This window comes from Syngnathus acus, chromosome 10 (assembly GCF_901709675.1).
Source record: "Syngnathus acus chromosome 10, fSynAcu1.2, whole genome shotgun sequence".
NCBI lineage: Eukaryota > Metazoa > Chordata > Actinopteri > Syngnathiformes > Syngnathidae > Syngnathus > Syngnathus acus.
The window spans coordinates 3182941-3201202 of record NC_051095.1 but is presented as its reverse complement, the minus strand read 5'-3'; the positions used below and the strand labels follow the sequence as shown (position 1 = coordinate 3201202).

General features: G+C 42.1%; 1 protein-coding gene across 2 annotated transcripts; it reads right to left on the bottom strand.

Moving 5' to 3' along the window:
* Positions 1-6991: 6991 nt before the first annotated feature.
* Positions 6992-10081, bottom strand: LOC119128180 (BOLA class I histocompatibility antigen, alpha chain BL3-6-like). 2 transcript variants are annotated; one of them, XM_037260405.1, is made up of 7 exons: positions 9909-10081; positions 8587-8850; positions 8203-8481; positions 7765-8073; positions 7573-7689; positions 7483-7485; positions 6992-7405 (listed from the first exon to the last, which is right to left on the bottom strand). In XM_037260405.1, exons 1-7 carry the CDS (start codon positions 9970-9972, stop codon positions 7377-7379), a joined length of 1065 nt encoding a protein of 354 aa, XP_037116300.1. In that variant the 5' UTR covers positions 9973-10081; the 3' UTR covers positions 6992-7376. The 2 variants fall into 2 exon arrangements, with proteins under 2 accessions (XP_037116300.1, XP_037116299.1); XM_037260404.1 differs by having other exon boundaries at positions 7483-7500; positions 9909-10080.
* Between the last annotated feature and the right edge of the window lie 8181 nt (positions 10082-18262).

Below are 18262 nucleotides of genomic sequence, written 5' to 3'. Positions count from 1 at the left end.
TCGATTACCTTTCAGGCAAGCCAATTCAGCCTGGCGATGACGTCACTCACTCCAACAGTATGTTAATAAACTGAGGATGGCTGAAAGTGTCGTGGTACACTCGACTGTCTTGTGTGCATGGACCATGAGTTCGACTCCCGCATATGACTGTGCGTGTGTGTGCGCGTCTTAAAAACATATATATATATATATAAATAAACCACTCGTTGAAACAGCGCCGCCCCCTGGTGGGCTGCGTAACTACAACGTAAATTAAAGTTTGGCTTTCCGTGAAATCACGTGACCGTCGATGGCTTTTATCATTGAAAATATCCATAAACCCAGCTTAATTGCTGAACGTAGGTCAACTTTTCCGCCATATTGCATGTGGAAAAGTGGAGCGCTGGATGAAAGATTCAACTCTGGCCAGTTTTGTTACAAATCACTGATTGCCTACTCTGTTCTCACTTTTTAATTTGCCAAAAATAAATGAATAAAAATAAACAATTCGAACAACTCGAGTATTTATTATTTATATAATATTCAGGAGACTATATAAAGATTTTCTTGGAAAGATTAGATACAATTTTATTTCCATTATCGTGAAATGTTAATTATTAATTACATACTCTCCTGTATAACATTTAATTAATGTACGATGGCTTTTCCATATTTCATCGTTTGCATATTTATGCTGGTGTTCACCACTTTGATTTGTGTCATTTTTTTAATTTTCCAAATGTATGAACTTAAACTTCCAACAGTTATAGCAATGTATTCCCGTCTACTATAAAGCTAGCTGATAAGGTACATGAAGTTTACTTAACGGCACTAACACTCTTATCTTAAATAAAGCATTTGTTAACAATTTGCTGTCTTTCAAATTTCGTTTTGGATGACGAGTGTCAGTTTTGCCCCAGCTGATGTGGCGCTACAAGATCTTGTAGCGGTCTTGTGGCCCCCTCTATTGACTAAAATATGATTTGCAGTACTTGCTGTGAACTGTCCTCACTTCTCATGACATCCATCATCAATAATAACTTGACAACTAGATGTTTTGTGATCCAAATGGTCGTTATTGATTGAATACTTTCCGCTCAAACTGATCAATAAAATGCCCTCAGAATAAAGTGATAAGAATAAATACAATGAATCAGTCTTGTTACAGCCCAAAGTGAGAACGATCATAATTAGCACTTTAGAGATACTAAAATGAACGTAGCGAGTTGAGTAGTGCGAGTCTGAAAAGCAGCGAGATGACCCAGAAAGTGCATCAGCTGCATTTCAATTTGAAATAAGAAACATTTCCAATTGATGATGATGATAGAACTTTATTCATTCCACAGCGGGGAAATTTACTTGTCACAGCAGCGCATACGAGTGCCAACATTTCAAAAAAGGTTAAATAAGAGACAAGGACAAAGACAAGTGCCGCTCGCAGAGACGAAACACAATTGTATCAGGTGCCACGCATGTTGTAGAGCAGGGGTCACCAACCTTTCTTAAACCGAGATCTACTTCCTGGGTACTGATTAAGGCAAAGGGCTACCCGCTTGACACACACTTCTGAAATAGCCAATTTGCTCAATTTGGCTTTCATGTGTTATTATTTGAACATTTGGAGGAAGTAATCTGGGGAGAGGACGCTGGCGCTGATTGTTCACCGCTTCTCCACCGGAATTAGTTTAGTTTTAGTGTTTTTATTTATTTATTTTTTAGCCATTATTAAAGTTGAGTTTTTAGCATTTGGTTTTAGCGTGCAGGCTGGAGCGGTCGGGCCGCAGTTGCCGGGACCGCAACGGGCCATAAGTTGAGCGGAGAGGCCCTGTCGGGCGGAGCTGGCGAGGAAGGAGAGGACGGTGTCGGTGAGGCTGGCGCGGTCGGCCCACGGTCGCCTGGACCGCGGCGAACCTCCACAGTTAGCCGGCTGCCTACTACACTGATGTTAACATCCATGTCGACACCCCCTCCTGCCCCCCTGCAACTATTGGACTGTTTACACCTCACTCAACATGTAAATGTAAAAATATGAAAATGCTGATTCTGCAGGGTTTTGCCTCAAAAGTGATGGGACCAGGGACAGGTGCAATGTGGAAAATGTGTCTGTGATGATTAGATTTGTCAGCAATTCCATGCCAGAGGAGCATCTTATTGGGTTGATTGACTTGCATCAACTTGATGCAGAGTACATCACGTCTGAAATACTGACACACCTTTCTGATGCTGGCTACAGTGCTGACGACATACTTAGCCAGTGTTATGATGGAGCTTCTGTGATGAGCGGGATAAGAGGTGGTGTACAAGCTCTGCTGCAAAACAAGATTGCTAGGCATATCCCATACATCCACTGCTACAACCATCAACTGCACTTAGTGGTTGTGCATGCCATACAGAGTGAACCATGTGCAAAGAGATTTTTTAACCTCTCTAGTTCATTGTACAAGTTTTTTCAGCACCACTATGTGTCTGAGGAATAGAATGCACCTAACCTTAAAAGGCTGCTTGAAATCCGAAGCCACTATGAGCTGACAAGGTGCATTGTTGACAATCAAGACCATATTGTCAGTATCCTATCTGAGATGACAGAGGATGATAGTGCTGCTGTTGACCTGTGCACCGAGGCATCGGGCCTGCTGTGTCAAATTTCGAGGCGTCACTTCTTTGAGACTGGAAAGTTTCTAGTGCTGGTGCTTGGTGTCTTGAAACCAGCAAATGCAATTCTACAGTCTCAGTCTGTGGATATGTGCGGTGCTTCTGAGGTTGTTGCTGCAGCACTGGAGTCCTTAAAAAGCCTCCGTGAAGACGAGGATTGGGGAGAGTCATCTCAGGCAGCTGCTGGGGACGATGCACCGCCTCCAAAGAGAAGGAGGACAATGAGCAAATGTCTTGGTCAAAGTGCCGTGCTCTCAACTGTGGGCCATACACACTCGGACGATCCAACCATTTCCCCCTCTCAGTCTCTGAAAAGATCTCTGCTCAACATCCTTGACAGGGCCATTTCAGAAATGGAGAATAGATTTTCTCAGAAGAACGTTGAGCTGATGAGAGCCATATCTACTCTTGCACCCAAATCCAGCACATTTCTAGATTCAGCCGGGTTGCATCCTCTGTCCGCGCTGGCTGGCACTGTGGCAGATGATCTAAAAAATGGAATTCTTGTGGCAAAACAGATGTTGCTCAAGAAATGTCCAAATGAAACAGACCTATCCACTGTCTGTAAACACCTACAGGAGTACAAGGACGCTTTTCCTGAGTTGCATAAATTGTATGTAACAGCCCTGGTAATTGGTGTGTCTTCAGCATCGTGTGAGCGTTCCTTGTCCACATTGCCACCGTGTCCTAACCCCTTCTCGTCGCACCATGTTACACAAGCGAAAGATACATTTGGTCATCTTAGCCCATGAGAGGTCCATAACGAGTAACTTGGATATGGATGAATTTGTGGGAGTCTTTGCACAAGGAAATAGGAGACTGGTGTTGTAGAGTGGAGTGGGGAGAAAAAATAGTGAGAAAGGAGGAGATTTTAGTTATTAAGTTGCTAATAAAAAAATACATTAAAAAAAAGAAAAAAAAGTTATGTGTTATATGTTCTGCTCTGTAATTGTTATGTTGTACAAATTAGTTCCCTAACTATTTTGTTGTAGAGTGGAGTGGGGAGAAAAAATAATGAGAAAGGAGGAGATTTTAGTTAAGTTGCTAATAAAAAAAATACATTAAAAAAAAGAAGAAAAAAAGTTATGTTAAATGTTCTGTTCTGTAACTGTTGTGTTGTACAAATTAGTTCCCTAACTATTTTGAGTTATTTAGCTAATAAATAAAAAATTATAAATGTTTCTGTTTTTATAAATTAGTTTGAGAACTTGATGTTTGATGATTTTATTTTCATAAGACTTCCTTTCAGTTTTGTAAATATTGATGATAGTGACAAGTCTTTCCTTTAGCTTGAAATGATTTTGAGAATTAGGCCATCCAGTTAAGATGAATGTTATGTTGTTGAAAATGATTATTGCTTGGTTGTTGAAATCTGGAGGAAGGATATTTTATTTTACTTTTCATTTATTTATTTCATTTATTTTTCAGTTCGCCCCCTGAGGGATTGCCACCTTATTGTGGTCAGGGGGTTTGCTTGCCTCAGTGACCCTAAGAGCTATACCAGCAGAAGATTTAGTCTTCAGGTGGGACACCCAAGCTGGACAGGTCTTAGTGTAGACGCCTGACAGAGTGCAATCCACTTCTCCAGGTTGAGATCTGGGCACACAGCTAACAACTGCCGTGATGAAAACACAAACAGTGATAAAAATGTGTAAAAAAAACAAAAAAACATGCCCCCTTCACATTTCTGACTGCCCCCTCTTATATGTAAGAGCTCTTCTGTATAGAAGTTAGATTTTATTTCTTTTTTATTTCGTAAATTGCAATGCTTGGTCCCTTATTGAGATCTTTATTGTTTAAGAGGCCAATACTACTCCTTAAGAGCAATTGATTATTTGTTCTTATATTGTCGTTTTCTGTTATTTCCCTCGTAGAAGAAACAAGAAGGGAGGGGGGGTGGCCCTGTTTGTTGGCTGTGACTTGAAATGCAGAGCAGTTGAACGTATGACAATCGATGAATGCATCACTGTTGATGATGAGTCTTTATTCCGAACATATAAAAGGAGGGGGGAAATGAATACAAATAAAATACAATCAATAACACTTTAAAGTGCCATATTTAAGTCACTGTGGAGCTAGCTGTATGTGGGTTTAAAAGACAGATTGATTGATTGATTGATTGATTGATTGATTGATTGATTGTGAAGGAATGGGGTCGAAATACAAAAAGTCCTGCCGAGCTACAAAAACAGATATGCTCAAACCTCATTGAATAAAGTACATAAGCAGACAAGTATATTCACATTAAAGCAATAAAAGAAATATTTTAAGCATATAATTATACCTACACACCAAATCAATAAAGAAGACATAACCAGACATTTTTGATAGGTGGTAATGACAAAGGTTTTTATAACTTTATGATCGGATATATATTTCTGAGCACTTTGAAATAACAAATGTTTTTTGATATATTGCCTGAATAGCTTAATGACCCTTAAGGAACTGTTTAATGCATGCCTGATGATTCTCGAAATCACGGACACTGCCAAAGTCGTCTAAAAATGTTCAGTACTTGATTGTATCTTATGTTTTGACTAATGTTTTGGCCAGTTTTCGATGACTGCTGAACGTTCTGGACAGAGGGAAATATTTTGCCTAACAAAGAAAAGATATGGTTGGAAGCATGATTAAACTAAGAATATGCTGACGTAAGCAAGTACATGGAGTATCAAAAGAACAAACAAACAAAAACATGGTAAGTGGTGAGTACGAACTTTGCATAGTCAGGGAACATTAATAAATTGATGATGTCACAGCCAAAAGCTCACATAATTCCGTACAAAATGACAAAACTGAAAGAATGACGAATGGATGAGGTGCGACAGTGTATGTGCAAGAATGGAGCAGAATGTTTACAGGAAGGTCACTTGGAGATAAAACCAGCAGGAGCCAGAGGGAGACAGCCAAGAACCCGGCCAAAGATGATCGCCAAGGCCGAAAGACGGGATGGAAGACAACAGCCCCCACACACACGCACCGAATCGCCCATAATCAGCACCCACCCCCACGGAACCAGCTCTCACCGAAGCAGCACCCACTCCCATGGAATCAAAATCTCCTGCGAACTTGCCCCACCCCAAAGACTCATCACCCATCAAACTCGGCCCACACCGGCATGTGCGACTGAATATAAGCTGACCGAAGAACCTTGAACGTTGCCTTTTCGGAATGGAGACTTTCTGTTCTTGAAAGGCCCAGCGCTGTATTGTACTTTCCTGAAAACAGAGCTTTCTTAACGAGAATTATGATTGAACTCAACCAACCTCTGTAAGTCTAATTTCTGCTTCAGTGTCTTGGCATTTTCCTAAATCTGAAGAAATCAAACGAGCACGCAGTGAGTAAATTGGATGACAGGTGATTGGCAATGGCTTTTGCCGTGAGGCGCAGGTACCGCGCTCCCTAAATTGTGGACACAACCCAACAATTGATTGATTTATATTTAAAACTAAAAAGATAAAAAATAAAACAAATAACACTAAAGTGTCATATGTAAGTCCGTACAACAAACAAACAAACCAACAAACCAATAGAACCAAAAAAAATCAATAGCAAAGAATGCTCGAAAAGGAGTAGGAAGAAGCATACCTTTTTAGATTCCTACCACTTTCTCAGTTTATCCAATAAACTAATGATTCAACGTATAAATCTACACACTTTCAACTTGTTATCCTGTTTTATTTTTGCTTTTGTGTAGCCATTTGGCATTTTTAGTCCTTGTACCTGCTAAACAACATATTTTTGAACATTTTTTTAAACTGGTGGATATTTGGACTTTGCTTGAGTTCCTCACTTACACTGCTCCATAGTCTGACTCAGCAACTCAGCCTGTCATCTATTATAACCCCAAGAAATTTGTTTTCCTGCACCCTTTCAATTTCAGTTCCATCGATTTCTATTCGTACCTTCTCTTTTCAATGAGATAAAGTATTATATAAATATATTCCAATTAGAAAAAATCTATAACGGCAGAACAATAAGATTATATGGACAGCCGTAAGTGTCTACATTTCGCTTTATATTTATGAATTTAGTTATTTCTTGTCTGGTTTTGTATATATTTTCTCGTGAGGTGTTTGGTTTGTACTTGATGAAGTTTTGCACTTATTATGTTGTTTTATTTTATTATTATGTGGAAGGGGGCAGGAACTATAAGATTTTCTTCATCTTGTTCCTTCTCAAGCATAATTATGTAAATATGCGTTTACTTGCTAAAGTTGAATTGTCTATTGATCAAAATACACATCAATGACGGAGATAAATAAAATAAAAATAACAAAATAAACTCCACATGGACTTCTCTGTAAATAGGAATGTGTTTTGTATGTTTTTTTTCGAAGACAACAGAAAAAAAGACGTGTTCTTTATTATAAATTTCTTGCTTATCCTTGCTAAATTATATATCCTCAAGTGAAAATACAGTGACCAGAAACCTCATTTCAAACATTTTTATAATGATACTCAAACTTGTATCAAATTGATCAGTAGTTCGCTTAACAAAAAAGCACTTAAAAAAAAGCAACGTGTGATGCAGATATTACTTGTGGTATGTTGGCTCCCTCTAGCGGTATTTGGAAGAACTAGTGAAGTAAATACAATTAGAATTCACTGCACTTGTAAAACTGTTGCACTTCAATTTGAAATAAGAAACATTTCCAAATATTTCATACAGTTGGAATGCGATGATTCAATCAAGCGTGGCACCCAAGAAAAGAAGACATCCCTTCAACCTTAGTGGGGTTCATTCAATCCTGCTCAGAAGATGAGGTGCTGGCTGAGGGAGCATAAAAGAAAATACATTCAAGGCATTGCCATTTTTTCAAAACAGCAAGCGGAAAACGTCTCACTTACAAGCTGGAGCGTAATTGGCTGAAATGGAAGAGAAGCGAGAGGAGATTAGGAATCGCCACAAACGGAGCAAACGTTTGTGTCGTCGTTCACCTTGTTGGCTTTTGGGACGCTTGGCCAGGAACACCCCCAGCGCCACCGCCATCACCACCAGAACCAGGACCACCAGCGGGACAGCGATGGCCACCGCCTTCTTCCTGTCTTCCTCTTCTTCACAAGGCAACAAAGCGAGACACGTAAACGACTGTGGGCGTGATGCCGAGCCGTGTCCGACGCGTTGCTCACCCTGGATGCGCGCGTTGCTCAGGATGCTTTTGGCGCACAGCTTGGTGACCATCTCCTCCCGGACGCCATCCAGTTTGAACACGCATTCGTAGCGGCCCTCCGCGGCGGGCGTCAGCTCCACCTTCAGGTCGGCCGTGGTCTGGAAGGTTCCGTCGTGGTTGGGGAGGGTCTCCCCCATCTCCACGTCCTCGTGGATCTGCTCGCCGTCCTTCCTCCAAAAGAGGTCCGACGTCCTGGGGTAGAAACCCGTGGCGTGGCAGGTGATTGGAGAGGAAGGCGTCTTCTGCAGGAGAGACACCGTGGGAAGCTCTGCGCGCAAAGATGGAGAGAAGAGTGGAGGATGTGCATGGAGGAAGAGATACAACTTGAAAGAGCGTCAAAGATGGACATTGTGCGTGAGCTTGAAAGACGCAGAGAAGACGTGAGAGGACAATGTACCGGTTCTGGTCAGGAAGTCCCTCCCGTTGCTCACGTGCTTCTTCAACAGGAAAGGAAGCACCTCAGTTAGGTCATTCTTCAAGACTTGATTGACCCCGTCGTCTTGGTCCCGCTTGAGTTTGGTGATGAAAGCTTGTGGATGTGCTGCGATCCAGCTCATCGTCTTCAGCTCAAATGATATGAAGTCTCCTCCATCGTAACTGTAGTGCAGCCAACCATCAACCTCCCCAGTCTCATCATTCCATTCACAGCCGAACATCTCCTGAAGCATGTGAACACCTGAAAGGATGGCGCACAAGATTCAGCGAGGACGATGATCAGAGAGAAGCCAGCAGTGACAAAAAAAGTGTCATTTGACGAGCAGAAGGTTGGACGTAAACAAACCTCCAGTGTGGTTGAAGCGCTCTTTAGCGATTTCAATGTTGACTTTGAAGGCCTGCTCATGACTAATACTGCCCGCCGTCTCTCTCTCCCAGTAGTGCGGATCATCTTCTGTGATTTTGTCCACCCAGTCTTGTTTCGCTTTTGCTTTCCTGTGGTTGCTGTCAAAGTGCAGAATCTGAACGCCGTCAACATACGCGGCCTCCCAGTACTCTGGTAGCTTTGCAACTTGAGAGGCCGTCTGGAAATAATTGAGCGTGTGAATGACTGGAAGGCAAACACAAAAATGACACACATGATCAAATCAATCTTCATATTTTCAATGATTCTGCCTGCAGATGGAACTTTGCAGCACTTGAAATTGGAACTGTCATGTTTCTCCAAACGCGTTCTTCCGCACAAACTTGTCAAACTTGAATTTGACAACCTGCCTATGTTTTTTTCTTTCAGTTGTTAATATGTTAAGATTTCAGTGTGACGCCCTAAGCGAGATATTCGATGCCCCTCAGCAGTGACTAACATCCACTGATGAAAGAAATCTAATGACATAACTTTTGCCATTCTCTTTCATTTGCACACAAAAAATCCAATAATAATATGAGGCAATCCTTTTGTTCAGACAAGTGAAACACTTTTAGATGTTACTTCACTGGTTCTTCTATATCAAACAAATTATTTTAGGTGTATTTACCTGACATGTTTCGGCGGAAGAACATGTCAGGTAAATACACCTAAAATAATTTGTTTGATATAGAAGAACCAGTGAAGTAATTGAAAAGGAAAAACAAGATGAACTTAGTACAACTTTTAGATGTTACCTGCTGACAGTTTCGACTGTGTCTCCAGTCTTCCTCACAGTCGAAACTGTCAGCAGGTAACATCTAAAAAAAATGTCACTTGTCTGAACAAAAGAACTGCCTTATATCATTTACGGAGACATGATGACTCTTATCGACATTATAATGTAAGGAGGCTATACAATGTTTTTTTCTGAAAGATTAGACACATTTTTATTGCCATGACTGTGAAATGTTAATTATTAATTGCAAAGACTCCCCTGTACAACATTTCATTCTTGTGCGTAGGCTTTTCCACATTTCATCGATTGCATATTTATGCTGGGGCACATCACTTTGATTTTCCAACTTTATTACATTTATAATAATAGCAATCTATTCCCGTATAACTGACAAAGCGGGCGTTCAGGTGAAAGAACTTAAAATGCCGACGAAAACGAAAACGAAAGCAATAAACAATAATGACTGCGTCAGTTCCAAATCAAGAGCGTCAATCTTTCGAATAATAAACCGAAAAGTCCAACTTACCAGGCGTCACGCTGTATATTTGCACAGCCAAAACAAAGAATGCAAGTAAATTCATTCTAACCATCAATGTGTTTTTCGATTTTAGTCAAGCAGGCTATTCGGTCAAAGTTGCGACTCGTCGTCCAAGAGGCGAACGCGGAACAACAGCGAAGCGCAGGACGCGCTTCGATTACCTCTCAGCCCGGCGATGACGTCACTCGGTCCTACAGTATGTTATTAACTGTGTGTGGGGATGGCTCGACTGTCTTGTGTGCATGGACCATGAGTTCGACTCCCGCATATGACTGTGCGTGTGTGTGCGTGCGCGTGCGCGTCTTAAAATATATTCATATATATATATATATATATATATATATATATATATATATATATATATATATATATATATATAAACCACTCGTTGAAACAGCGCCGCCCCCTGGTGGGCTGCGTAACTACAACGTAAATTAAAGTTTGGTTTTCCGTGAAATCACGTGATCGTCGAGGGCTTTTATCAGTGAAAATATCCATAAACCCAGTTTGATTGCTGAACGTAGGTCAACTTTGCCGCCATATTGGATGTGGAAAAGTGGAGCGCTGGGTGAAAGATTCAACTATGGCCAGTTTCGTTTACCAAAAAAAAAAAAAGGATGTGTAATATAAAAGAAAGAAACGTGCCCTTTTAAGATCTTATATTTGTACTCAGGTACCTGCGTTTAAGTTAGATTTTTAGTTCGATTTTATTTTAATTTTTACCACACAATGCAGTAGGTACACTTGTACCTTGTTTTAAAAAAAGTTGTTATAATAATAAGAGGTCCAAAAGCATATTTACAGTATCGTACCTTGTTCTAAAAAATCTTATAAGAAAATATTTCTAAAAACATATTTACAGTATGTACACTTGTACCTTGTTGTATAAATGTTGTTATAATAATAAGAGTTCTAAAAACATATTTCCTGAATGTATACTTTAGCTACATCTACATGTTACCCACAACACACACACACATTTATATTTATATAGATTTTCTGTATGTCATTTATCCTATTAATATAGTATTTAGATGTTTGAAACTATTAGTTAATGAACTAAGGATAAGGTTTATTATACATTTATTGATACACAATTTTTTTAATGTATTTATGTTAAAATTGACAGGGTTAGGGTTTCAAAGTAATGTTTCAAACTAGGGTTAGGATTTTAAACCAGGGTTTCAAACTAACTTTAAACCCTACTTTGAAACCCTGACCCTAGTATGAAACCTTCATTTGAAACCCAAACCCTAATATGAAACCCTACTTTGAAACCCTAATCCTAGTTTTAAAACCTACTTTGAAACCCTAAACTTAGTTTTAAACCCTACTTTAAAACCCTAACCCTAGTTTTAAACCCGAGCTTTAAACCTTACTTTGAAACCGTGTCCTTAGTATGAAACCCTACTTTGAAAACCTAAATCTAATTTGAAACCCTAGTTGAAAACCCTAACCCTAGTTTGAAACCGTACTTAACGAACTTGTTCAGTTCTTAGTTCAGAGACAAATCCTCATGACATCACAAATGACAAAAACATCACCTTGTCCCTATTTTTTGATTGGAAAAATGACCATGTACAGAACAGCTTTTTGTTAGTTAGAATTTTTTTTTACCACGTTTTGTAATGATGTACAATGAACGTGCATCCTAAGACAGAACCACTTGTGACCACAAGATGGCGTCAGTCTGCGTCTCAAACTGGAGGGCGGTACCGAATTCATTGATCACATACAATAAAAATCTCTAAAGCAATGAAATGCCAATGACTTTTTTTGTATTGTTCCCAGCATATTTCAAAAAGACCTCTGCCACAAAATAAATAAATCTAATGAAAACCCCAATTTTAAACTAAATGTAAGTTAAAACGCTACTTTGAAAGCCTGAATTTAAAACTCCAACCCTAGTTTGAAAATCTAATTAGAAACCATAACCCCCTTTTTAAACCCTACTTTGAAACCTTAATTGTAGTCTGAAACCCTAAGCCTACTATAAAACCCTACTCAGAAACTAGTTTGAAAATCCTCACTTATCTCCTACCTTTAAAAATGAAGCATCAGAAATCTAATATTTCTAATCAAGCCATTTTTATTACTCTTCATTTAGTTAGTTCACAATAGCTGCTTTGCGAAAATTGCACCAAAAAATAACTGTGAAATCAGTGGATCAGTTGACAGCCAATGTTACTCATTGAGATTAAATAAATAAATATGCAAATGAACATAGAATGTGTCCCCTGCCCCCCCCCCCTCTTGAAAAAAGGAAATAACACAAGAGAACACAAGTGAAAGTAAAGAGGGCCCCGTGTCATAATCCTGTAGTTTCCACGGGTACTTAGGCCAAAAAAAAGAACACCACGACCTTTTTTTTTTGGTTGACCTTAAAGAGTGGTGGGATTATTGTCCGCATTCAGAATCCAGTCATTTTTCTCCAGGAAGGTAGATAGCGACAGCTCTTCAGGGTACGGGTCCACCAAAGGTGTGTTTAAAGGGAAAAATCCGTCTGGAGTGTTGGGCGGAACGGGAATCGAACACGGCAGGGACTCGAGCGTTGGCGTTATCTGACTCGGCTTTAAGGTCCCATCGCCGTTGGTCTGCGCCGATATTAAAGCGTTCTTGTATTGATGCGGGTCGAGCGGCGGCGCTCCCGGATCTTCAATGGGGAACATTTCAGATGTGACTGAGAGGATGTCTTCGGGGTGAAGCGTGGAGAAGGTGGACGAGGGTAATTCTATGTGGGCGTCATTGCTAAACAGCGAATGAGGAGCGTGTGTAAACAGGGAGGAAGGGACTAAATCAGATGAGGGCATTGGATGAGGGTTTTCACCAAGCTCCGCTTTGGAGGTGACAGACGTGGAAGTCTGGAGGGCGTCCACCTGCACGGAACCTCGGAGGACACAAAAGGGCCGGTGGCGCTCCAGGGCGCTGTTGTAGTGCCGGATCTCTTTTTTTAACGCTTTGATTTCCTTTTCCGGGGCGGAATTCGAAGCTTCCAGAGTCAGGAGCTCCTAAGAGAGGGGAGAAAAAACAACAACAGATGTTCGCTATGATCAGCTAAAAGCGTGTATCAAGTCCAAAAACGCATTCAAGCACAGACACAATCCTACTGTTAAGCGTGAGAACGGTGACCTTAAGTGGACAAAAACCATATCTGCATATGCCTCACTTTGGTATTATGTACGCCAGGGGTGTCAAACTCATTTTCTTCGCGAGCCGCATTGTAGTCATAACTTCTTTCGGAGGGCCATTATGACTGTCAACCCAAATTAATGTATGAGCACCTCATATTATATCCAGTAAAAGCTACAAAACAAACTGACAAATAACTCGTTTTCAAATCAGACGAGTAAAAACTGGTCAAATATTTAAAAAAAAAAGATATTAAAAGTGAAGACAATTCTAGTAATGACACGAATTTGATGCACAATTTGTCTTTGCGGGCCACTTAAAATGATGTGGCGGGCCGTATCTGGCCCCCGGGCCTTGAGTTTGACACAGATGTACGCCAAGCTTTAATATACTTCGTGTACGTTGTCACAGATCATCAGCCAGCCCAACTCACTTGAGCCAGGATTCAGAGCGTCTTGCTCCCTTTATTTCTGTTCAGTGTTAAACACAACGAGTGAAACTGCAAGTGAAATAACAAACACACTTAGTTTCTCCCATGCATCTTCTTCTTATCTTATAAACAATAATAAAGTTATCCAATAAAACAATGATAACTTACAGCTGTTGATTCCGTGAGCATAAGGAGAGGAGAAAGATTCGCTTCGATGACGCGAGTAACGCTAACGTCTCTCAACTCATCAGTTGTCAAGTCGCTTCGACAAAAGCATGCGCAGCTTCCGGTGCATTTCAAAATACACTTCCTGTTTGCTTCCGAACGACAAATAACCATTGTGTATGATTCTTTACATAGAAAACGTTTCTTACATCATGAAAACAATTCTGAGGGCAGAACACTCCCCGTCTGGCATGTAATGCCACGAACCTTTGAAACTACTTTCCTTTTTCTCAGTCCACTTTTAATCCGCCTTTTCCATGAGAAGGACCACTTCAGAAATGGGCCGCAGGTAAGTCTTCGAGGTGCCTTGGGATGATGTTTTCACCTCTACCTTCCGGACCCTTGCATCGCTGCTCTCGGAGGTGGATATGACCATAGCCATCGGCCACTCATTCCTTGGCACTTGAGTTTGCTTTAGCAGCACAATGTCCCCAGGTTGTGTCCTGTGCCATTTACGTCTTGGATGGAGAGTGCTCAGGTACTCACTTCTCCAACGGTTCCAGAATTCGTTCGCCAGCGCCTGCACTTGCCTCCACTGGCCTCTCAGAAGGTCTAAACCCGCAAACTCGCCCGGAGGAGCAAGCAGTTCTGGCTTTTGTGTCAGTAGCAGCCTGCCTTTGATGGTCACTGGGGCGGCCAGACCCAGAGGGTCGAAGACGCTGTTGACAACTGACAGCGCCCCACAGCGAGTGTAAGTCGTGAGTCAACGTAGAAATGTCTACGCACAAACTGTGTTGTGTCAGTGCCATACCTTGCTTAACCTTTCTGAGCAGCACGTGGTAGTCCATAGACGGCTACTGCAGGCGATGGGCTGTTGCCGAAGACGTGTAGTACCCGCAAGCGGTACTCTTGAACCTTTTTAGACAGGTCATTGTGCCACAGAAATCTGAGGTAATCTCTGTGCTCATGCCTCACCAGGAATCCATAAAACATCTGCTGGATGTCCACAGTGACAGCAATGAGATATTTCCTGAAACGCAGCAGCACGCCAAGCAGAGTGTTATCCAGGTCGGGCCCTGTGAGAAGCACTGAGTTGAGGGAGAGGCCGTTCAGTCGGGCGCTTGACTTAGACTTAGACAAACATTATTGTCATTTTGTCTACACAGGGTGCATACAAAACGAAATTTCGTTGCATACAGCTTTCACAATGTGGTGATATTGCGGTTGAATAAGAGTAACATTCTATATAAAAATATAAAATAAAATAAGATAAGTATAAAGTGCAGCAGTGTTAAAGTATGTAACAGTGCAGGAAACAAAACAGTATTTACAAAGTGTGCAGAGGAATGCTAACCCAGGTTGCGTACTTTTAAATGAACATGGATTATAAAGGTAGGAAGTACAAGCGCTTCTGTGCCCTCTTGACCAGTCTCGTGGTGTTCACAGTCCAGGTGAGGTCGTCTGTGATGTGGACCCCCAGGAATTTAGTGCTGCTGACCACCTCCACAGCTGAGCTGTTGATGATCAGTGGAGCGTGGTGAGGCTGGTTTTTCCTGAAGTCGACGATGATCTCCTTCGTCTTCTCCACATTCAGGATCAGGCTATTGTCTCTGCACCGGCCCACCAACTGCTCCACCTCCGCTTGAGTCAAACACGACCCGTATTTGCCCAGGCTTCTGGGGGTGGTACACACCAAAAAAGGCCAGGTACCAGCATTCGTTTGTCGTCGTCAATGGATGAGGCAACCTCTGCATGGTTGTTTTCAAAAAGCTTTTCCACGAAGGAGGAAAACTGCTCTTTCATCTCAGCGTTTTTGAAATGAGAAGTGACGGACGTCCATTTTGAAGCACATGAGTTTTGAAGATGCTCAGGGTTGGCTTGTGGGCGTTGTCCAGGCAGACTTCGCCTATAATGACCCAGCCTAAGTCCAGGCGCTGGGCAAAAGGTGCGTTATGAGGACCATTGACTTGATCTCTCACTTTGTGTGCACGTATCATATCTCTCATGGAGGAATGGGCTAAGGGAGTCAACCCCGACAGAAAATCAATTTCCCCTTGGGTTGGTGTCAGGAAGGGCATCCGGCTGTAAAAGGTTTTGCTCCAAAAATGTTCTCAGTATAGGACTCTCAACCACGAGATGGCCATGGACCGTCCCCGGTGGAAGAAAGCCATATTGAGAATCCAGTCCAACCCAGCGGCGCCTGGAAAGCGGACTTTAAACCGACGATGATGTCTATTTGCGGAAGGGCCGATTGATCGGGAGGCAGAGAGGTGTCTGGGTGCATCGCGGAGCTGTGTCTTTGGCTGTCGCACTCACCACATTTCAATGATGCCTGACAATCCTTGGCAAGGTGGTCTTTTCTTTCCTGTAATGTTTTTGCTCTAAATGATCTGCATATTTCCAATGGCCGTGTTTTCTTGCGCACAGGGCAATCACGAGCCGGCTCATTGTTTTCCTTTCCATCGTCCGTAGAGTTTAAGGCGTTTGCATCAGTGGTACCAGACACGTCTGTTTTGCGCACAGCAGTCTTAAATTCACTTGGCTTGAATGGAGCTTCCTCACCTTTGCCGTACGGCTGGCTACTGATGGACAGGCTGAAGTTTGGGTCATTTCAAGCCTTGGCTTGGCCGTACACAAAGTCCACCAAAAACGAAAAGGGAGGGAAAGATGTCCTGTAGCGCTCCTTGTACTTTGAGCCTACACCGAGCCATTTCTCCTGCAGGCCTGAAGGTAACTTCTCCACAATAGGCTTTATCCCACGAGGCGTGTCGAGGTATGCAAGGCCAGGAAGATATCCATCGTTTTTGGCTGCTAATAGCTCCATGAGGAGATCACTGAGCAATCTTAGCTTCGTGTTGTCAGACGGGGAAAATCGTCCACTCTTTTGAACAGGGCATTTTCAATTATTTCTGGTGCGCCATAGCATTCATGCAGTCTATCCCAGGACAGTTGTAGAGCAGCTTTGAGCTCGGTGACATAAACAGCACGGATCCTCTTTACATGTTCAGACGAGTCTTTACCGAGCCACTTCACCGAGAGGTCCAGCTCCTCACTGTATGATAAACCTAAGCCTTGTGTTGCATTTAGGAATGAGGACTTCTCTGGCATATCATCACATTTTGTGAGGCCAGTAGTCACTAATTCTCTGCGAGCAAGAAACTTGGCAAAGTCTATCATGTGTGGAGGGCTGGCATGAGGAGGAGAATACTGACCTTGTTGCATATGTGGACTGTCAGGTGGCTTTGGGGCAGATGTGTGCCTTGCTGCATGTGAAGGCTGAGTCGGGGTTCCGATGTCACTCTGAAGAGGCCTGAAGTTATCACGCAAAGGCTTGAAGTCATCCATACGTGGTGGTGTCGTAGGTGTGGCTGATGACTGTCGTAGGAGGCTGGACTCACAAGGTCTGACTGCACCATGAAATGGGGGGGGGGGCATAATACGGAGTGTTGATTGCCTCTTGGAACTGCTCCTTTTCCTCACGTTCCTCATTCACTGATGGTCTGCAGACGTTGTGTGAGGACCTCTCCTCAGGTGCCGCAGGTGGTGGACTATGTGTGGCTTCGCGGCGCCAGACAACACTGTAGGCTACAAGGGACTGCGCGTTGAGCTGTGTTTGGCTTTGCACATAATCTTGTGCTTCCTTTTCAATCTCTAATTCTTCTAAATCTATGTCTAGCCTCGCTCGTTGTCTTTTAATTTCCAACTGCTTCCTTGACTAGGCTACCTTGGTTGCCGCTGCTTCAGCCGAAGCTCTGGCTCTGGCAGCTGCCTCCAGAACGGAATTGTAGGATGACGAGCGCTTGAAGGTAGCACTAGCTCTCGATCGACTGTGGACTGATGACTTGGAAGATGAAGGTCGACGTGAATTCTCTTCAAAGTCTACCGTCTCCGTGTCGTCGATTTGGCGGCCATGTTTGAATCTTTTCGTTGTCACAGTTCATCAGCCAGCCCAACTCATGTATAGAACACTTGCGCCAGGATTCAGAGCGTCTTGCTCCCTTTATTTCTGTTCAGTGTTAAACACGAGTGAAACTGCAAGTGAAACAACAAACACACTTAGTTTATTCTATGAATATTCTTATTTTATAAACAAAGATTCGCTTAGATGACGCGAGTAGCCCTAACGTCTCTCAACTCATCAGTTGTCAAGTCGCTTCAAGGAAAACATGCGCAGCTTCCGGTGCATTTCAAAATACATTTCCGCTTTGCTTCCGAACGACAAATAACCATTGTGAATGCTTCTTTACATAGAAAACATTTCTTACATCATGAAAACAATTCTGAGGGCAGAACAGTGGATATTTGGACTTTGCTTGAGTTCCTCACTTAGACTGCTCCATAGTTTGACTCAGCAACTCAGCCTGTCATCTATTATAACCCCAAGAAATTTGTTTTCCTGCACCCTTTCAATTTCAGTTCCATCGATTTCTATTCGTACCTTCTCTTTTCAATGAGATAAAGTATTGTATAAATATATTCCAATTGAAAAAAATCTTTAACGACAGAACAATACGATTATATGGACAGCCGTAAGTGTCGACATTTCGCTTTATATATACACTTGTGAATTTAGTTATTTCTTGTCTGGTTTTGTGTTTATTTTCTCGTGAGGTAAAAC